General features: G+C 39.9%; 5 protein-coding genes across 7 annotated transcripts; 3 read left to right on the plus strand and 2 right to left on the minus strand.

Moving 5' to 3' along the window:
- Positions 1–3,237, plus strand: samd13 (sterile alpha motif domain containing 13). Of its 2 annotated transcripts, none has more exons than XM_086115008.1 (5): positions 1–146; positions 612–721; positions 943–985; positions 2,156–2,267; positions 2,353–3,237. In XM_086115008.1, exons 3-5 carry the CDS (start codon positions 948–950, stop codon positions 2,494–2,496), a joined length of 294 nt encoding a protein of 97 aa, XP_085971134.1. In that variant the 5' UTR covers positions 1–146; positions 612–721; positions 943–947; the 3' UTR covers positions 2,497–3,237. The 2 variants fall into 2 exon arrangements, with proteins under 2 accessions (XP_085971134.1, XP_085971135.1); XM_086115009.1 differs by lacking the exon at positions 1–146 and adding an exon at positions 201–380.
- Positions 3,201–6,912, minus strand: uox (urate oxidase). Of its 2 annotated transcripts, XM_086115006.1 has the most exons (8): positions 6,834–6,912; positions 6,459–6,671; positions 5,219–5,335; positions 4,473–4,551; positions 4,207–4,393; positions 3,987–4,110; positions 3,469–3,552; positions 3,201–3,398 (listed from the first exon to the last, which is right to left on the minus strand). In XM_086115006.1, the coding sequence occupies exons 1-8, from the start codon at positions 6,852–6,854 to the stop codon at positions 3,327–3,329; spliced, it is 897 nt and encodes a 298-aa protein (XP_085971132.1). In that variant the 5' UTR covers positions 6,855–6,912; the 3' UTR covers positions 3,201–3,326. The 2 variants fall into 2 exon arrangements, with proteins under 2 accessions (XP_085971132.1, XP_085971131.1); XM_086115005.1 differs by lacking the exon at positions 6,834–6,912 and having other exon boundaries at positions 6,459–6,698.
- Positions 6,913–9,506: 2,594 nt separating this feature from the next.
- On the plus strand, positions 9,507–14,760 carry dnase2b (deoxyribonuclease II beta). The gene is made up of 6 exons (XM_086116711.1): positions 9,507–9,817; positions 9,937–10,114; positions 10,373–10,451; positions 12,523–12,684; positions 13,133–13,330; positions 13,999–14,760. The coding sequence occupies exons 1-6, from the start codon at positions 9,723–9,725 to the stop codon at positions 14,331–14,333; spliced, it is 1,047 nt and encodes a 348-aa protein (XP_085972837.1). The 5' UTR covers positions 9,507–9,722; the 3' UTR covers positions 14,334–14,760.
- A 587-nt stretch (positions 14,761–15,347) lies between these two features.
- Positions 15,348–19,340, plus strand: rpf1 (ribosome production factor 1 homolog). Its single transcript, XM_086115402.1, has 9 exons — positions 15,348–15,655; positions 16,016–16,072; positions 16,452–16,532; positions 16,617–16,712; positions 16,789–16,942; positions 17,316–17,398; positions 17,969–18,150; positions 18,223–18,349; positions 18,766–19,340. The coding sequence occupies exons 1-9, from the start codon at positions 15,422–15,424 to the stop codon at positions 18,805–18,807; spliced, it is 1,056 nt and encodes a 351-aa protein (XP_085971528.1). The 5' UTR covers positions 15,348–15,421; the 3' UTR covers positions 18,808–19,340.
- LOC147202250 (guanine nucleotide-binding protein G(I)/G(S)/G(O) subunit gamma-5) lies at positions 19,339–20,469 on the minus strand. The gene is made up of 3 exons (XM_086115403.1): positions 20,274–20,469; positions 20,011–20,155; positions 19,339–19,932 (listed from the first exon to the last, which is right to left on the minus strand). The coding sequence occupies exons 1-2, from the start codon at positions 20,352–20,354 to the stop codon at positions 20,030–20,032; spliced, it is 207 nt and encodes a 68-aa protein (XP_085971529.1). The 5' UTR covers positions 20,355–20,469; the 3' UTR covers positions 19,339–19,932; positions 20,011–20,029.
- Positions 20,470–20,504: the final 35 nt, after the last annotated feature.

Raw genomic sequence — 20,504 nt, forward strand, 5'->3', positions numbered from 1 at the left:
CATGATTCTTCACTGACGTGGGAAAAGGAAGCTGTGACGAAAAGCAGCTAGTTGGCTTTGATTAATTTTTGATAGTATCAAATGAATATCTTGCGTTGTTTGCTGGCAAAACACCACGGGAAGTCGGGAACTTTTTGTCGTCACCCGTAAGTTGTTTGATTTGGACGGCGCGTTATTGTCAAAAAAAAAAATTCAGTCATTCAAAATGTGTTCGATTTTGAATTAGCAAAGCCAGCTAACTGTCCATGTTAGCTTGATAAATAGAAGGCGGCGACAGTATATGATATTCGCTTTTTGTTTATTGTAACTGTTTTACCATTTGAGCCATGTTGTATTTTGCTGTTAAAATTCGTCGTCGGCACCCATTGAGAAGCGCGAGGGTTTGTGTTGACGCTATTTTATTTTTTTAAATACAACTATCAATTGTGAAATGTGACTTTAAGGGCGTAATTTTTACGCATTGCATCTCGAGTTACGTGTTTTAGATACTGACATAATAACAAATTTGTTTTGCCCTTCCCGATCAATTTCCTTGTGCACGTTGTTTGCCTGTCTTTACTTTGACATTTTGCCTCTGAGCACTTGTTTCTGACATTTTTTTATTCCGACAGAAACGTCGAGTCGTTGCAAGACTACAAAAAGAAGGATGTTAAACCTACCAACCGTACTTTAAGATCGACAAGAAAAACAATCTGATGAAAGTTCATTGCAGCGTTACTTTGTAAGTAGAAATCAGTGCATTAGCGTTCATGTTGCTGACTAGTAGTTTACCCAGCGAATGAAAAGCTTAATAATAGCAGAGTGAGTTTAGTTTATTCTTGAATATTTTACTTGATGTTTGTGACAAATGGTGTAGTTATTGTTTGAGAACATTAATTTCAAGTTTGAGAGCGTTTATGAGTGGACTGATATTTTATAATTTCCCAATTGTTTTTTTTGCAGCCGTCATGGAAGAAAAGGCAAATGGCTCTGTCGACACCAAAAGGTACAATGTCAAATTACTGAGAAGAGTATCCTTATTATGGTTACAGTCAGACTTGTGGATAGAGTTGCCAAAAACTATATTCAAAAGAGTGCTGTTCCTTGAGAATATTCTAACTCCAGAAACCGTAAAACTTGGTCTCCCAAATAATTACTACCAGAGTACGGTCAAGTGTTCATTGGAAAAATCAAGCACGGTTTAAGTAATGAGTAACTTCAATTTTATTTTATTTATTTTTAAATAGCACATGAATGTCAAATAGATGGGAATATGAAAAAGAACTTGCAAATTCAAATCTCGCCAAACAAAAAAGACTTGCCAGGCAGAGCTTCTTGATTAAATAATTATATGTATGATTTGATTATATTGAATTTAAAGAGGTGGATTAGCCAATTACCAGAGTCATGTGACAGAAGTGTCTCAGACAAAGAAAAATAGATTGTGCATGTAATGTTGTACTGTATCCATAGTTAAAAAAAATACTAAAATTAATGATTAGAAAGTGGAGAGAGCCAAGAGGTAAATAGAAGCCAAATTGGCCTGTCCCAGATATTTTCAAGACCACAACAGTTAGGGTTTTTTTGTTTGTTTTTTTTGGTTAAGTGATCACTTGGTCACACCACAGTGACCTTTGTTTGCATAGTTTTGCACTGTTAGAACTTGTTTTTTTGCAGGTAATGCTGTACACACACACACACACACACACTTCCTGTGTTTGTGTAATGTATTTCAAAACAGACTGAAATAACACTACAAATCTAATGTTAACTGTAAACATTTACATAGGATGATCAGTCTTCTTTAGCTGCTTGTGAAACATTGTGCTCGCATGCTGCACTCGCTCACATCCTGTGATTTTCCCCCCGCGGCCCCAATCCATAAGCCCAAGTAATGCCCTTGCGTACCACGCCGAGTACTAGATTGCATCAGAAATCTCAGAGAGAATGGGGCGTGCAAGCAGGCACCTCGACAGTAGTCAGAAAGAAGACTTGGATCTCGCTAACATATAGCTAGCTTTTTTTTTTTTTTTTTTTTTTTTTTAACAGCAACCCCAAGTTTTCCATTGGTGGACGTTTGCACAGTACTATACTTAATGATGTTGTGTTTGCCTGCGTGTTTTTAAGACTATGCTAAGTCTAGAATCTAAATTTGAACAATACACTGTCTCCGCAGCCCAGTGGAGAACGGCCAGCTTCCAGATCCAGCCAACTGGGCCGTTGCTGATGTCGTCAATTACTTTAAAGCAACAGGGTTCGAGGAGCAAGCCACAGCATTCCAAGATCAGGTTGACCTCCCTACCCGCCTTCATTTGGCTTTAAGGCAACTAACGTGGGTGGCAATAGCAATAACAGTGATTCACTTCTTGACAGGAAATCGATGGCAAGTCACTGCTCCTGATGACACGTAATGACGTGTTGACGGGCCTGTCCATAAAGCTGGGCCCAGCGCTGAAGATCTACGAGTATCACGTGAAGCCACTGCAAACACAACACCTAAAGAGCAACGCCTGTTAGCACGTCACCAGGAGCTCGCTACTCCACCGCTTCAGTGACAATCGACAACTCCCAACCAGCTGTCCGTTGGCAGAGACTGCTCTGGCCGCATGGCACCTTAAAACAGGATCAATTTCAATATGTTTTTAGAAACATGGGTGGCACCTATGGGGTCTCATGAGCTGTTTACCTTTTTAGCTGTTCTTATGTCTGCTGCTTCAGATTTGTATTTTATATTTTATTCTTCATGTTTTATTTAAGACAAGAATCCTTGTTAATGATGGTGTAAAAGAAGTGTGATTTGTTTGTGTGGATTGTGCTACATGTGTGCGTGTGTGTGTCATGAACCAGTGATGGATTTTAAAACGGTATTTGTACATAAGATGATATATGATTTAAAACACCGGAACACTTTGACACGGCAGAAAGTACAGATGTGGTACTGTTGAATTTGCCTGAAAAAAAATGTATATGCTCTATACGGCGCAACTGAGTCCATGCATTACCATTCTGCTGCAAATAGGAAGTATTATACTTTTCCCAGATAAAACAAGCCTTGCTTGGTTTTTTGGAAATAGTAATGTGTGTATAATGATGATATTCCTACTACCTGTGGTGCTTCAACTTGGTCGAAAAGACAACTAATCAGGTGTGTGTGTGTGTGTGTGTGTGTGTGTGTGTTTAACCATGTGCAACACTGGAATTTGAATATTTCACTCAAAGACTTGCAATAAAGGGTGCTCTTTTCTCACCAAAGAACAACACCTGTTTATTGGTGATTGGTACTGAGACTAAGGTGCTATGTGCATCATCGATGTTGCTATAGCATAATTATTCTTGCACTTGTGTCTTCACAGCCTGGCGTGCTTCCTACGCACTGTCCCTGTGATGTTTCCTGATGGGTTGTCAACGGGAAGAAGAACCTGTGACAGTAAGAAAAACATTTCGGTCAAGTCAATAAATTACATCACAATTGACCATAACTGAACTTACTTCGGCCTTGTTCTCAATGCCCATTTTTGTCATGTCGATGTTGAAGTAGTGGTTGTTGGGCATGATGATCTCAATTTCATCCACCTGTAAATCAGCGCACACATTAGCTAGGATGCATTAACTGACCGTAGCTCTTTGATTTCCTACATACAGCTACACGCCTCACTAAATGGCAACGGAACCATGTGCTTTCTCATCGCCAAACAACAAAGAAAGGTTATGATAACATGCAATATCAGAATCTGGTTTATTGCCAAGAAGGGGAATGCAGCAAAAGCAAGGAATTCATGATGACGATTATGTGAATGAATTTAAAATTAAAACAAAAGAAAGAGAAAATCGGCAACTGAAAATACTGCATTCAAATAAAGGTAATACTGTAACACAAAACACTGCCACTAATTTATAATGAATGTGAAATGGCTAAGCATATGCAAAGAGTAATTCTGGAAGTACTACCCCGTGACAGCGGTATTCTTAATGGGTGGTGTGGCAATAGGATAAAGTTCTGGCCTTACCTCAGGAGCCCGAGTGAGGACGAGAACTTGTGTATCATAAAGTGTCTTCTGCACAGAAGGTGAGAACTCTCCCTGATCAAAGGGGCCTGCAAACGTCTCAATAATTGTGTCTTTGACGCATTTCCTACCAGAACAAGGGTGAATTTCGATGAAACATTGCAGCTTTGTCATCGCTGCTACCGCACGTGTGTAAGGCTAATGAATTGGATTTTGTCATTACCAAACAGTGTCAAAGTTGACATCTTGAACCTTGTTGTAGCGCCACTTGGCACAGACAGTGGTACAGAAACACCTGTCCGTGGCCTCTTGCAGTGTGGTGAAGCGGTCTCGGAGGAAACCCACGAAACCGGACTGAGTAGTTTTCAGTACCTTCATGTCCTTGAGTCCACCATGGATCACCGGAATGCCTGAGTAAGGGACAGAGAGAGAGTGCGCGGAGTGCCAACCACACAAACAGACAATACAACAGAAAGGTGATTGCAGTACCATGCAAATCTTGTTCGATCTCACAGAATCGGATGGTTTTCGGGTTGTAAATGAAGGCGTGAGCATGTTCCACTCCATTCTGAAACAGGAAATTAAAAAACATGAGCAGTGGTCGTACATTGACCAGTGACAAATGTCCAAGGTGTACCCCGCCTCTTGGCCAAAGTCGGCTTCGATGAGCTCCTACTCAGCCATGGCACTAATAAAGACAAGTGCTGTACAAAAATGGAAGTTTTTTCCATAGAACAATTACATGAACGTGGGGTCGCATTGGCCATGTTGTGTGTATGGGACTGAAAAGTCTCGCCAGACAAGTTTGAAATCTGGGTTTGCGCAGTATTTGATTGTTGTTACCCAATATCTTAATGTTCTCTTTTACGAGCTTTTCCAGTTTATTTCGCATTACTGTTAATTACAATGGAAATAGTACAACTCCCAACCTCACTCAGTGATATCTTTGAATGTTTTCTAACCGTACCCAAGTACAGTGTCGAATTGTTGAACTAAAATTACATGACTGTGGCCATAGAAGGTTGTTATTTAACCACAGCATTTTCCATCATGTCCATGTTCAAAACTATAGCCAGAACGGTCCCAAAGTTCTTGATCTGGAAAGGCTCAAGTTAATGTGTGTTTTTTGATGATACACGAGTTACTCAGTGTTGAAAAAAGACTGTGGCTCGGGATCATGATCAAAACAGAATGACATCCTTTGTTAACCTTGGTCTATTTATTTATTTTTTTACCTTGTCCAGCCTTTTCCATGGTGCCTCCTCAATGTAAACCTTGACCCGCAACACGTGGTTGAAAGAGGTCAAGAAATGGTGACAAAGATCCAAAGAAAACTGCTCAATGGTCTTCACCTGAACACAAAATACAGTATGAGGTAGGCGAGAAATATACCGGTACACACAGTTTCTGCCTGACAATTACTCGCAAACTCTAATACTTCATAATCAGATGTACTCTACTATGACAAAACTGTGTAATTGTGTCTACAGTATGCATCCATCCATTTTCCGAACCGCTTGATCCTCACTAGGGTCGCGGGGGGTACTGGAGCCTATCCCAGCCGTCTTCGGGCAGTAGGCGGGGACACCCTGAATCAGTTGCCAGCCAATCGCAGGGCACGCAGAGACGAACAACCATTCACGCCCACACTCACACCTAGGGACAATTTAGAGCGTCCAATCAGCCTGCCATGCATGTTTTTGGAATGTGGGAGGAAACCGGAGCACCCGGAGAAAACCCACGCAGGCCCGGGGAGAACATGCAAACTCCACACAGGGAGGCCGGAGCTGGAATTGAACCCAGTACCTCTGCACTGTGAAGCCGACGTGCTAACCACTGGACTACTGGGCCGCCCCTGTATCTACAGTATGTAATACATAATGCCATGACAAAAAGTGGGGGATTCTCCCCCACTTTTTTTTTTTTTTTTTTACGTTCAGGCCCCAAAGCCAGTTTCGCTTGTCACTTTGCAACCAGTTTGTTTGTCAAAACATGAGTCAATCCACAAATGGCAAGAAAGCATGACCAAATACACATGGGAAGTCTGCCACTTTGGGTTGAAGCAGTCATTTTGGCCATTCTCAGGGTTTTTTCACGATAGAATTGGCCCTGGGAATCTTTCCAATCACGACTAAATCTGCACCACATGAAGCAGAAAGATAATTGCAAAGGAATACATTGTCAATCTGGCACATTTGCCAACTTTGGTTCATTGATATGCCTCATTACACAGCCTTAAGTCAGGACGTTGGTAATTTTTTTGCATTTTGGGGCAACTGGAAGTACTTCAGCATAATTAGCATTACATATAGTCACACTCAACAATTATACACCTTTACCTGATTGTTTTTTTTTTAAATTCTAAAATAAAAATAAAAACAATTTAGTAGTGTGATGAGCTCTGGTCAAAGGCTTTATTTGGATACTGTACTCCTCACTGTGTATGGATTGTGGTGGTCATGCGGTACAACCTACCCCTTTCAATTTGGCCAAGGCATGGACAGTGTTCTTGATTGTGTCAGTTGGGATGATGTCCGAGTTGTCTCCGGTGAGATATTCCTTGCGGGACTTGAGAGTGAGCTGCACATCTGCCTTGAGCTCGATGACGTCATGGTGGCCCCCCTGTCTCCTGATGCATAACACTTTCACCGTGTTCTTGCCGTAGCCCGTCCGCACAAATTCGACGTTCTGCCACATGTGAACGACAGCTGTCATTGAGCGTATCTACTGTAAAGCTGAATGAAGCAGTATGAGACTGAAGAGGACAGGAACAACAACAATAGATTGAAAGCTGGCAGACAGTCATTCTGGCAGGAGTATCTAATATTAGCCTGTGTACTAAATTATTACCTGATTGGAACCGCTCGCCATATTGTCTTCTGCTCAACTGATCCTCAAGCAATGGCCCCATAAAAAAAAAAATAAAAAAAAAAGTTGCCTGACAGGTAGAGGAGGATTTGTAGAGTGGGAGGTTCCACATTAGCCTGTGGCCATTGGAGCAATTTTGAATCCGAGCCCAACTGTCATTCACACATTGTACAAATACTGTAAATACATTATTTTATTTTATTTTATTTTTTATATTTTGGCCTGACATTAAGAAACAAGGCAAGGTCCAGAACTGTGAAACACTGCCTCCTTACTTTTTAATCACGGGTGTATCTGCAAAATCTCCAAATAGTTGAGTTAGACCAAGTCATTATTTCAATAACCTTCCTTTTATATAGATTGGAGTATACACTTTGTACAAATAGTAATGTAAAATATTTTTTGCCGTGATAATTTTCATCATGTGAAACTTTCATAAGAATAGTAGTTTTGGAAAACTTTGGTCATGGTGACACCCTGGACCAATTGCCAGTCAATCCCAGGACACCCATCGACAAACAAATAATCACAGTCACGTAAACACCTATGCACAATTTGTATTCAATTCAACTAAACATACACTTTTTTGGAATATGAGATGAATCCATTATTGCCCATTAGTAAGTGAACAAATAAGTAAATGGCTGATCACCCCTAAGTGATCCAGGACAGTTGTCAAATATCAATGGTATTGTTCCTTTTCCGGAAATGCATATCATCATTCCAATGAAGTCGGGATGTTGTGTAAGATCTAAATAAAGACTTAAAATACAATCATTAGAAAATCATTTTCAACTAATATTTAATTGAATAAACTACAAAGACAAGATATTTGAAGTACCAACTGATGAACATTGTTGTTTTTCTTTGCAGAAATACGCAAATTTTGAATTTCATGCCTGCAACACATTCCTACAAAGCTGGGAGAGAGACGGGAAACTAAAGAGGGTGTTTAGTTGAGCAGTACTAAAAAACACCACCTGTTTGGATTCCACATTTCCACAAGTGAACAGTTTAATTGGAAACATGTGAGTGTCATGATCGGGTGTAAAAAGAGCATCTCTGAAAGGCTCAGTTGTTCAAAAGCAAAGATGTAAGGTTCACTACATTTTCAGCAACTGCATAAGTAAATAGTCCAATAGTTTACGAATATTTCCCAATGTAAAGTTCCAATGAATTTAGTCATTGAATGCCCATGACCTTCAACCCCACAGGCGGCACTGTATTAAAAACCGGCCTCATTGTGTCAAAGATATTGCCACCTGGGTTCTAGGAATACTTCAGCTAACCATTGTCAGTTCATATATTTTGTCTACGCATCTACAAGTGCAAGTTAAAATTCTAGTAAGCAAAGCAAAAGCCATAAATAAACAACACCCAGAAATGCTGCTGGCTTCTGTGGGCCCAAGCTCATCTGAGATGGACTGTTGCAAAGTGGGAAAGTGTGCTGTGGCCAGACAAGTCCACATTTCAAGTTGTTTCTGGAAATCATGAATTTTGTGTCCTTTGGGCCAAAGAGAAAATTGGACATTCTGATTGTTATTAGCGCAAAGTTCAGTGTGCTTGTGCCAATGACGTGGGTAATTTGCACATCGGTGGAGGTACCATTACTGCTGAAAGGTACATACAGGTTTTGGAGCAACATATGCTGCCATCCAAGCAATGCATTTTTGGGAAACATTTCTGCTTGTTCCGGCAAGATAATGTCAAGCTACACTTTGCACTTGTTACCACCACATGGCTTCATAGTAAATACGTTTGAGAACTGGACTGGCGTGCCAGCAGTCCACACCTGTCTCCAATGAAAATGTGAAAACTATGAGAATGGAGACCTCGTACTGTTGAGCAAACTGAGTTGTACTTCAAGCTAGAATGGGAAAGCATTTCACCTACAATTTAAGTGTCCTCAGTTCCCAAATGCTCATTGAGTGGTGTTAACAGGAAACATGATTTAACACAGTGGTAAAGCGGTCTCTATCCCAGTTTTTGGGAATGTGTTGCAGGCATCTAAAAATCTAAATGTGTGAATATTTGGCTCCCACTACCCCCCAAAAATAACATAAGTTTTATTAGCTTGAATATTAAATATCTTATCTTTGCAGTGTATTCAATGAAATAGAGTTTGAAAAACATTTGTAAATCACAAAATTGTCTTTATTTAGATTTTACACAACAGCCAAACTTAATCGGAATTGGGGTCCATCCATTCATTTTCTGTACTGCTTTATACTCAAAAGGATCACAATGGATTATCGGTACGGTACATTTCCCGAAAAATTACAGCAACCAATTAACCTGACCCTGCTTTTTTTTTAACCTAGATATAAAGGTGTCACTCATACGTAAAAATTATTTTGAAATAATGTTTAAGCATGTCTACAAAACAAAGTGTTCAATGTTATATTTGTGTAAAATCCAGTTTGTATAAATATGTATCACAATTCTAGCTATTGTGATTTGTGCTAACACTTTGTTAAAAGTCAAAACTTTTAAATGTTCTGCAGCTAATCTTCACATTAAAAGTTTTGGGAAATTTACCAGACATTTTCCAACCCCAAAGCACCGCATGATACTTAAATGCATAAACAATTGGAAGATGCCCAATGGGATACATTGTCATCAACAGCCAAAGCTCTATTTTAGAAAAAAAAAATTCAACGATACTGTACTAATGAAGTGTTGTAAACACCTCCCAGAGTGTTAAAACTATGACCGACTCAGCCAAAACACTGTCATGGGACTCTATCGCATCACTTCCTTTTTTGCATTGTGACTGTGCACTGACCACTTTCAAAATTGGTACTCAACGGTCAGAAGAGGTTGAAACTTGTTTTTTGGGGTCCACTCAGCTGTCGTCACCTACAGATCTCAATGGCCTTAGCATTAACTGTTTTTGTACTTTTGGCTTTCACTGTGTGTGATGCTGCTATTTCCTGTCAGAATGAAGCTGGCGAGCCTGTCGACTGGTGAGCTGATTTATGCATTCAGACAAGAATAATAAACGTCACTGTATTCTAATCGATACGTTTCATGTTTTACATATCCGCAACCTTTTGGCATGAATTCACTGTCTGATCTGCTGCAGGTTCATCATCTACAAGCTGCCAACATACAAAATTGGTGAAGTGGGCAGTGGGGTGGACTACATGTACCTGGACCCCTCGCTTGAGACCTGGCAACTTAGTAAAGTCATGATTAACACTAGTCAAGGAGCCATTGGAAACACCCTCAGCCAGCTTTACAGCAAAGCCATTATGAACAAGGTGATGCTTGTAATTATCTCGTTCTCCTGCATTATCCACTCGAGTACCACTTTTATATCTTGGAGGAAGCTTTGTTTTTTTTCAACAGGAAACTGTAGCTTCTGCTGTAAAGTGGCACTTCTTTGTACTGTTTGCTTTCAGCATAATTGTGCATGTTATGTTATGTTATGAAATACTGCATCTGAATTTATTGACAGTGTATAAGCAGGATTTTGACTTATATTTTGATATTCTGAAACTGTGTTGTATTTTCCTCAGACTAGCAGCTCTGCTTATGCCCTCTACAATGATTCACCGCCTGTCCTCAAATACCTCCGAGGATATGGACACACCAAAGGTACAGTCGTCAAGAAGCTATGATCTTCTGGGGCGAATGTCCAAGTGGGTGCTGTTCAATAGGTGATGTAAATGCCTCTAAATGTTGCCACATCTCAACTACATACAACTGTAGTAGCTTGTATCACTTTGAGGATTATTGTATCCCAGTCGTGTTAATAGGGTTCTAAATGTAGTTCAGGGGTAATTTACTGTATTTACTCGACCGTGTGGACTATAGGTTCAGGAATTTTGTTCTACCGTGCTGAACATAACTGATTCGATGATGACTCGTTTTATTTCGTCCGACTTTTTGGAGGGGATTCTTTTTCCAAATGGTTCATCTTTTTGCCTTACCTTTTCATGCCACTGGAGGTAGCCTCATAATGATGTTGCAATACTCTAGTGACTAGAGGGATCTGTGATGTGAAGTACCAGAATGTGGCAGCCATTTTGCATTCAACAAACAGCAGACTCATAAAACAGAGGTGTTATTTCAGAGGTATTGATGAATTTGTGAAAGTGTCGGAGCAATTGCATGTCTTTTACAGTTTTTCTGAATGTATAGGGACAAAGGTGTAATGGGTAGTTAAGGATCATTCATACACTGTCATCTGCAGAGTTTGCAAAGCATCAAAATGTGGTTGCTTTGAAGCCGTTCATGTCCATCCATCCATCCACTTTCTGTATTTACCAATTATGCGCTTTTGTCATTGTTGTTGTCAAGAAGTGTATTTCAGTGGGCCACCATCATTTGCTTGGCCAGTGGGTTCTATCAACAAAGGTGTGGCAATATTTAAATTGTGAGCATTGTTTCTGATTTTTCCCGTAAAATTTAAAAGTTCTTATTCAGATTACATCTGCCCTGAGCTGCAGTGTATTTCTCTTGTCTTTACTATTGTGGCCTAAAATTTAAAATGAATAACCTTTTGAAGCATAGGACTTCAATCTTGGCTGTTTCACCATAGGAGACATTTACCCATATTAAACCAAGACGGCATTAAAAAAATAAATAAAGTTGCACACTTTGAAAAAGAAATGTTTTACAAACATTTTCCCCCTTAATCAAATTAGTTGAAAGTGACAACTGGAGAGACAGACACGGGCAACTATGAATGGTCGTCCGAAATGTGCAAAATACGTCTGGAAGCTAAAACTGGATTTTTTCTTCTTTTTTCTTTTCTTTTTTTTCTGATGCAAGACATTTTGGCTCCAATCACCAATAGACTTAATGTGGTATTTGGGCAATGACCAGCTCTTTCAGGCACAGTACTAACACCACACCTGTTGGAAGTCTTTTTTAAGGCAGAGGCAGATGAACAGCTCATTCAAGGTACATGGCACACTGTTATATTTCCTGTTAGATTTTCTAACGTTAATGTTTGAATATGTTTTCGTTACCCTAGCTAAATGTTGAGCTATTTGGCTTGTTACCTAACCAGCTGTAACATCAGTTGTTTTTTAACCTCTAGAATTGTAGTGTTGTGATTTGCAAGACAAAAGGCTGTTTTCATAAGTAGTGCATACAAAATGACCATATTGTTGTCAGCCATGTGATCATTAATGTGATCTTTACATTTCAATGCAAATTTGAAACAGGTTATCACAGATACTGGTGCTACAATAAAGTACACGCTGGAACAACCACTTCCCTGGGGTCACTGCAGGACATGCAGTCATCAGCCTGGACTGGACCAACATGGCCGATAGACAGTATATTATGCAAGGCCAGAGGGGAATTTTAGACCAGGCTACTGTGTGTACCTGAGCCACAAAATTAAACTGGTCAACCGGACTGGACTAATGGCTCTGCCCTTGGCAATGTAACTTTAAACACAATAAACATTCAACCCTGTCAGTGTTGAAGGGCTTTTCTTATATTCCTGTAATCATTCATTCATTCATTCATTTTCCGAACCGCTTTAAAATTTGGGGGTTGCTTGGTTTTATTTTAGTGATGCTTGAGCAACCTCAAAATGGGCGAGACATGCCTATGGTTGACACACTTGGGTGAAAGTGTTTGCTTCCTGTGTGTGTTTACGATCTGTACCTACAGTATGTTTAGAGTTGTCTTTTTTTCTGCCTTCCAACAGGGGTACTGCTATTTGACTTACACCAGGGCTTCTGGCTGTCCCACAGCATCCCCCATTTCCCTTCATTCCCAGAGATGGGTTACCTCTACCCATCCTCTGGCAAAGTCAACGGGCAGACAGCTTTGTGTGTGAGCCTCCACTATGACCAGTTCCTCCATATCAGTGAGTGATCCCTGAACAAGGAGAAGGCCTTCTCTTGTCGACAATGCAAAACAATGAATCCACAAACACACACACACACACACAGTTTCAGTCAGTTGTAAATAAATACATTAAAATATAAAAACATTTTCACCACACCCGATGTGTGTGCAAAGTTTGGTGGGTTTTCACTCATGTTTAGGTCTTCAAAAATGTGAATCATTACAGAGGATAATAGTAATGTCTACAGAAAGTCAATCACATTGATATGTGGTATGTTTATTGATTATGGCCATTTGAAACTTTTGAGAGGCAAAATACATCAACTGATATCAAAAGAATGCATGACTTTGAAAACTAAGTACAATTTTGTTGTTATATTCAAACACATGCACACACTCTTAATGTTTTCTCTCTTCTAAATTATTTTTCCCTAATGCTGGGTATCTCTGATTTTCCCCAATTACAGCACAGCATCTGGTGTATCTTTTCCCACGGTTTTACAATTGCTCTGTCCCCTCCGCATTTGCTACCAAACTGCCTCAGCTGGCCCAGTTATGTGCTGGCCATAGGCCAGAAGCGCCTTCAGATAAGAAAATGGACCAGCTCGTCTCCCGACAGGGAGAGATGTTTTTCACTTTTGCCAAATCTGAACGTTTTGTGGATGGTAAGTTAATTTTATTGGTCAGTTTTATGTACATTTTATTTCTTTCGCACACTAAAAACAGAGAACTGCAGCTCCTTGTTTTGGTTTTTTTTTGTTGATGTTTGTTTAACTTCTGACATACATGTGGATGCAATTGTTTGTACCCCTCAAACATTCAGTCGAGACAAGGCACTCTTCAAACCTGAGAATGTCTTATTTCTTATTATTGCTAATACTGTTAGACCACAAAAATAAAACAATGCCTGGTTTTCAATTTGTCAGTTTCAATCTATTTTTAGTGATCGTCGTAGCTGTCTCCTTATTTAACAGTGGGGTACCAACAATTTGTTCACATGTAAGAATTATCAGTGCCCTATGATCAAGTGCAGAAACGCTATCGCCATACTGCAGATAGAATCAACCTCACCCTGCCCTTGCAACGCTAAGATGTCAAAGGCACCATTCGCGACCAAATGTGTTGTCATCATTAAGTTGATGTTTTTTGTAGTTTTCAAATAGTAGTGTCAAATGCATTCATTATTAAATGAATGCAATTTCTAACACATGAGCTTTTTAAACAGTCTTAATTGAATCATGCTGTGCCATATACTGTACATTTACGGGTTCAGAAAATTATGAGGGGAAAATGAGGGGGAAACTGAATTCATTTCTGACTGTCCTTCATCCAGACATCTACACTGGCTGGGTGGCTCAGGTACTGGATGCAAACTTGCTGGTCGAGACCTGGCAGAGACAAGGCCATGACCTGCCTTCCAATTGCTCCCTGCCCAATCACGTCATGAACATAAAGAGGATCCGTCTTCCCGGATCCGTCCCATTCCATTCTAAGTACGATCACTCTAAGTGGTGCATATCGTGGGCTTATCAGAAGCACTTGACCTGCTTGGGAGACCTGAACAGGGAGGTATCCCAAATGTGGCGCGGTGGGGGGCTGCTGTGCTCCTACAACACTTTGATTTACAAGGCTTTCAGGCAGGTGGTGGACTGGTACATTGGATGCTGAGCTTTGTATTCTTTTGATTGTTATCGAACAGATGTTTCTCGAGATGTCATTGATGGTCTGTCGGAATTATGACCTACCGGTTAATCTCACTTTCCTGCTGTTGAGCTTGCTCTGTGAATTGATCGATTGATTTTTAATATTGTTTTGAAATGAAGGAAAATTCTCTCAAGGGTGTGACGTCTTGGGTTCACGCAGTTGTGGTATTAAGCTGAATATTGCTATATTGTGGTTGCTAGCTCCCCCGTAGTCAACATTGCATTTTTTGTTTTGTTTTGTTTTTGTGACAAACTGAGTCAAGAGTGCCTCTGCTGTTTCCAGTCAAGTAGTGCACTATATTTTGCCTCTTTTGCTTCAAAATGTGAATCATCAATGATCAATTCAATCAACAGTGTTTTTAACAATGAATAATAAATGATGATTAAGCCTATCCCGTACAGTCATATACTTTTTCATGCATGTTTTAGCAAGGAATCTGAAATGTGTATGTCTTTGCACACTTCGACGTTGGTTATTAATTTGCCTTACGTGACAAAAATAGTTTTCTGGGAGGCCAATTGGTGGGTCATCAAGCAGTGAGAGGCTCACATGGCACTGTCACATTAAAGGTCAACTTGATTACAGTGTTGTACAGGAGAGTGCAAAAATAGCTATACAGTAGTAACTTTGTCTTTTTATTTTATTTTTTATCTTTTTGTTTTATTTCTTAAATACTCGAAAAATATATTTTAAAAAAGATTACAATTAAAAATAATTTAAATATATTTAAAGAAAAGATACTACTGTATGCCTACTTTTTCTCACCGCCTCTGTATTAATTGAATATCAAATTTATTGAAACTGATTCCCCCAGTTAATTCGATGTATGCCTACTTTTTTCTGTATTATTTGAATACAGGTATCTAATTTTGTGAAATAGATTCTCCCAGTTCATTCGGTTTTTACGTCCTCCTCGCCACTAGGGGATGTATATGTTCAACAAGTGAGCAAATCATGTGAACCGGAAATGAAGAACGGAAGGAGCGGAAGCAGCAATAGCCACGCACGTGAAGTAGGACACTCGTCGTCTTCGTAAACACTGCTGGAAGAGGATGGATATCACCGAAGTTCCCGTGACGCAGAAAGGTAAATGCAAGAAAAAGAAGAATAAATGTGATAAGACAAAGACCACGGAACAATCAGCCAAGATGGAAACAGACGTGGAGGTGAAAGAAGAGAAGACAGAGGAGACCGTCAGTTTCCCACCGGCGTTCAGCTTATCAGACATCAAGAATAAACAGCGACGACACTTAATGTTTTTGAAACTAAAGCAAGATAAAAGAAAGGTAAAGTCCTGAACACGACTCAATCGCTTGTTATCACATCGCCGGTGTCCAAGCAGGCCTTGACAATTATGATAAATAGATTTGCCGTGAGGGAAAAGAACGTACAAGTAACGTGAACGCTGTATATAGTCAAGATTACTGTTACGTAAGAATAATGACTCGGGTAAAACTATACAAAAATGCTGTTGTGACGCGTGAAACGATGAGTAAGACTTAGCCAATTGTCCAGTAACTAAATATAACATTCCATGAGGATGGGTGATAGAAAGTATGTTGACGTTCTATCACCCTTTTAATAACATTGCCGGTTATCTTTATTAGTTACGTAAGTGCTAATATGTTTTTGTCTTTGTATTAAAGCAAAAAATGGAGCTCAAGAAAAAGAGGAAAAGACAAGAAAAAATGTTGGGTAGCAAGGTGAGTTTTTGCTTCTTTTATTATTGTTGTTGAAGAATAATTCTTCCGTGTTTGAGGGTTTATAATGTTGCTTGGGGGGAAATGTGCTCGTAGTAAAAGCTTATTACGTACTTATTATTTCACAAAACAGCATTAATGCTTAGTAATGTAGTTTATTTGGAAATTAACCTTTGCACAAAACGTATTCTGTTTTTTGTGTGAAGTAATTATTAACTGTTCATAGCAGAGCTGTATGTTGCTCAAAATTGTTATTGAAATTGGGAAATGGGTGTTTAATGTGTAGGGATGAAATGGTTTTAAAGAATGTACATAAATTTAAACAAGTGATAATAGTAAGGTAATTGATGTTTGGTGCTATTTTTAATTCTGTCTTTTGAAGGCCCCGCCTAAGCAAGTTCCCAAGACGATAGAAAACCAGCGAGTGTATGACGAAACGACAGTTGATCCGGAAGATGAAGAGGTGTCGTCATGATTCTTTTAGTCATCTCTTGATAGCCGATAGGATGAATTTGGCTTCATCCCTGTCATTTTGAGTCTCGTCTAGGTTGCGTTCGATGAGGCAACAGATGAATTTTCTGCCTACTTCAACGGGCTGACGAACCCCAAAGTGCTCATCACAACGTCGGACAGACCCAGGGGGGTGAGCGCAAATTAGTGCTTTGTTTGAACACCAATTTTGTTTTTCAAACGCTGAATGATACTCCCGTGTTTCTCAGAGGACGGTGAGGTTCTGCAGGCAGTTGGCCACTGTGATCCCAAACGCTCACGTCTACTATAGAAGAGGCTTGGCCCTCAAGAGGATCATTCCCCAATGTGTCGCCAGAGACTTCACTTACCTCATCGTCATCAACGAGGACCGCAAAGTGCCAAGTATCCTCTCTGCGGAGCGACGTTCCTAACGTATGCGCTTTTTATTAGAAAAGGGCAAAGAATCCAGACTGCTAAGACCAAGCCCTTCTTTTACACAAGATCAAAAATTGATAATTTTGTCATTTCTGCAATTTGTTTCCCCTTTACTACTGCATTAAGGCCAGCAAGAATGAAGTTGCCGTTTTTTCCATGTTCATATTCCTGTTCTGACAACAATGTCGCATATATGTAAAACTTCAGCAAAACGACGTCATAAAAACACATTACAGTTTAACTGTTAGTGCGTAAACATGCCCTGGAGAACCAGAGGATAAAAACGGTATTCCATGTGTCTAATGGAGCTCTTTTCAGCTTTCTTAACTCCAGCTTTAAGATGGCTTGGTTCTTTGTCACCTGCCTGAAGGGCCCACTGCACACTTCAAGGTCAGCAGTGTTCGACTACGGAAGGAGATGAAGGCAAGTGGTTTATATTTCAGCGTTTCAGGCGGTAATATCGTCTGGACTGCATAGAGCACTGATATCAAACTCAAGGCCCGGGGGCCAGATATGGCCCGCCGCGTCATTTTACGTGGCCCCCGCGAAGCCAAATCAAGTGTCTTTGCGAAAATCTGTACCGAAATTTTCATGTGTAGATTATGCGAAAAATGTGTTAGCCCGTTTACACTCACTTGGGCAATTATTTAACAATCTATTATAATTGACTGATTTCAAAACTAGTAATCTATTCATCTGTTGTGTACAAGTAATAATGCGATAAGACAATGAAACATTTTTGTGGTTTCACTGTCCTAACGGCCCTCCGAGGGAAGACGTAACTTCAAAGTGGCCCGCGACAAAAATGAGTTTGACACCCCTGGGATAGAGACTTGATACAAATTGTAGAAATTTTTTTTTTTTTAATCGTTTGTAAAATTATCATGTTCTTCCTGGCCAAGTTGCTTGATGGTTCTATTATTGTGGCTATTGTTGGGCGCAATTGAGGAGTGTGTATTTTCCCAACACGATTGTGCTGTTTTGTGACCACAGCGACGAGGTAAGGAGCCAACAGAGCACACCCCTGAGGTGATCTTGAACAACTTCACCACACGTTTGGGCCACAGCATTGGCCGGATGTTTGCTGCTCTTTTCCCTCAAAACCCCCAGTTTGTGGGTCGGCAAGTGGCCACCTTCCACAACCAGAGAGACTTCATCTTTTTCCGATTTCACAGGTGAGCATCTGATGAGAAAGTACACACCCAGTCATCAAGGCCGCTTTTCCAATGATTATTGTGTATGTCAAGATACATCTTCAAGAATGAGAAGAAGGCCGGCATTCAGGAATTGGGTCCTCGTTTTACTCTGAAACTTCGCTCTCTGCAGAAAGGCACCTTTGATTCGAAGTTTGGCGAGTATGAGTGGGTCCTCAAGGTGAGAGCATCTTCATTTCATCTCATTAGTACAGGCCACATCAACTATGGCAGTTCCCTGCTTCCACCTTTTTATACAGTTAACGTAACTTGTCTACCTTTATGCTGCTGTCTCACTCAATGAAACAAAGCAACATTTTTTTTAATCATTACCATCTTCATTGCCGGTTTTCATTTACTGTTTTATTGTTTATTGTATGATTTATTTTTGCTCCGTGTACACCACTTCATATACTACAAACGCTGGTTGTTTGAAAGTTGAGTTATCAGTCAAATCAAATGCCTGTGGAATATCTATCATAACTTTTATTCCTAATACAAACAAGGGTGCACATAAAAATGTAGTTGTGCTTCACAAATGAGCACTAGACATTATTGTTCGGCCATATCACTAATATGTTTTCCTTCTGTTTGTAGCGCCATGAAATGGATGCCTGCAGGCGTAAATTTCAACTGTGAAGGGAAAATCATCTCTCCTATAATTATGCAAACACCCCTGTTAATCCCACAGTTTGCGGTTTCATTCAAAATGACTATATTGTTCTTACTGTGGATCTTGAGACTTTGTGTCAGTTAGTCTAGTTCACAAACCCAGTACAGAAAAAAACTGATTTTGTTGTTTGTGCTTTTAAACACACAACAAGGTGTGAATGATATTTTCCAGATGTTCAGACCCTTTTGAAAAGGTGCATTACATTACATTGGGTCATTTCCCTCGGGATTAATAAAGTAACTATCTGTCTTGTGTATTACAATTGTTTATAACTCTTTTGTGAGACAGCACGTGCTGCTGTTGTATACTGTACGGTTGTTAGACTCACACGAACAATCGTAAATACAGATTTGGAGATAAGTGTTGGAGTGGTGAGTTCTGATTTATGTTGGTTGCAAAACATTTATGAAAATACAATTGTTAGAGACCAAGAGCTAAATGTGTTTATTCTTCGCCAGCCATGACAACTGTACAATAAACGACATGTATTTTGGGGGTATGGTTAGGTTTGTTTTATTTTTTTAGAAAAGAAGTTTCACAATTGATGATGCTCACAACCCAGTGACATTGAGGTTACAACCTGCAAGGCAATTGAAGAATCTCAGCGACCTAAAGGCACACTCACATTTATTAATTTTTATATGATGGTTTTACATTTATGGCTGAGGAGTCTTCCATCCAAATATTTACTGTAATTAGGACATTTCAAGGTTATATATGACGTGTAAGAATACAAGGTCACGAAGCCCAAGAGGAGGGCCTCTTATGTAATTGTTCTAATGACCATTTTTCATTTGTTTTATATTTGTAGGCTCGACCTGTTTTTCATGCAAATATTTACCGTAAGTATAACTTGACTGTGGTTGCGCTTGGCTATAACATTTGGAACTGATTTTACCACCGTAAAACAAGTAAATTTGTGTTAATCATGCACAAAATTGTGAAAAATGTCTTGTAAGCACCTGGAAATGTTTACTGGTGAAATTTTTACAAATGTAAAAAAAAAAAATTTTAAACCCTAGGTTGCAATTTTCCCGAACACTCCTCAGGCGATTCGAGTCTATCTCCACGAGGTACCACACACCGAAGACCTGTAGAAAGATCGCAAATGTGAATACGTACTTGGAAAAAGATTATTCCATGTTGAAAGAAGGCAGAGTGGGACTTACAAGGGCGAAGGCGTCGCTGTTACAGGAAGGAGCAGACTTTCTGCGGTCTGAACGGGTTGTTACTGGACGACATACCGGTTAGCAGCGGGTCATGCTGGGCGTTCTGAAGACAAAACTGCTGCATGTCAGCCGCGGCCAAGGATACCTGACGAGAACCAAAACTGGATATTAAGTAATCAGCGTCAGAAAAACGGAATCTGTAGTCGAAGCGAAACAAGAACTCGAGAAACGCCCCTGCAGCTACCGTTAGGCTCCGTTTTTACCTTTACTCGGTTTATTCCCGCTTCAAAACGAAGTTGTTGGACAATTTTCTTCATCGCTACGATGCTGGATGCCCCCGACATTATTTATTCTGTATTGATCGGTTTTAGTGTCGGAAAATTTGGTTAAATTTAGTTCCAAAAACTTGTTGACAACCGAGCGACGAATACACTTCCGGTTATTGTTGGCGTACTTTTAATGGCGCCTTCAGAGTTTTAAAATTTTGTTGGAAT

Source organism: Hippocampus guttulatus, chromosome 7 (genome assembly GCF_054856545.1).
Source record: "Hippocampus guttulatus isolate MCC_2025c chromosome 7, RoL_Hgut_1.0, whole genome shotgun sequence".
Lineage (NCBI taxonomy): Eukaryota > Metazoa > Chordata > Actinopteri > Syngnathiformes > Syngnathidae > Hippocampus > Hippocampus guttulatus.

Coding starts and splice junctions, on each gene's coding strand:
- dnase2b (XM_086116711.1), top strand. CDS start 9,723: ATGGCCTTAGCATTAACTGTTTTTGTACTTTTGGCTTTCACTGTGTGT. Junction 10,115..10,372: donor GCAAAGCCATTATGAACAAG/GTGATGCTTGTA, acceptor TATTTTCCTCAG/ACTAGCAGCTCTGCTTATGC. Junction 12,685..13,132: donor TGACCAGTTCCTCCATATCA/GTGAGTGATCCC, acceptor CCCCAATTACAG/CACAGCATCTGGTGTATCTT.
- LOC147202250 (XM_086115403.1), bottom strand. CDS start 20,354: ATGTCGGGGGCATCCAGCATCGTAGCGATGAAGAAAATTGTCCAACAA. Junction 20,156..20,273: donor CGGGAATAAACCGAGTAAAG/GTAAAAACGGAG, acceptor GGTTCTCGTCAG/GTATCCTTGGCCGCGGCTGA.
- samd13 (XM_086115008.1), top strand. CDS start 948: ATGGAAGAAAAGGCAAATGGCTCTGTCGACACCAAAAG. Junction 986..2,155: donor GGCTCTGTCGACACCAAAAG/GTACAATGTCAA, acceptor CTGTCTCCGCAG/CCCAGTGGAGAACGGCCAGC. Junction 2,268..2,352: donor CCACAGCATTCCAAGATCAG/GTTGACCTCCCT, acceptor ACTTCTTGACAG/GAAATCGATGGCAAGTCACT.
- rpf1 (XM_086115402.1), top strand. CDS start 15,422: ATGGATATCACCGAAGTTCCCGTGACGCAGAAAGGTAAATGCAAGAAA. Junction 16,073..16,451: donor AAAAAATGTTGGGTAGCAAG/GTGAGTTTTTGC, acceptor TGTCTTTTGAAG/GCCCCGCCTAAGCAAGTTCC. Junction 18,350..18,765: donor AGTATGAGTGGGTCCTCAAG/GTGAGAGCATCT, acceptor TTCTGTTTGTAG/CGCCATGAAATGGATGCCTG.
- uox (XM_086115005.1), bottom strand. CDS start 6,698: ATGACAGCTGTCGTTCACATGTGGCAGAACGTCGAATTTGTGCGGACG. Junction 5,336..6,458: donor CCTTGGCCAAATTGAAAGGG/GTAGGTTGTACC, acceptor TTTTGTGTTCAG/GTGAAGACCATTGAGCAGTT. Junction 4,552..5,218: donor CATGGAAAAGGCTGGACAAG/GTAAAAAAATAA, acceptor TTCCTGTTTCAG/AATGGAGTGGAACATGCTCA.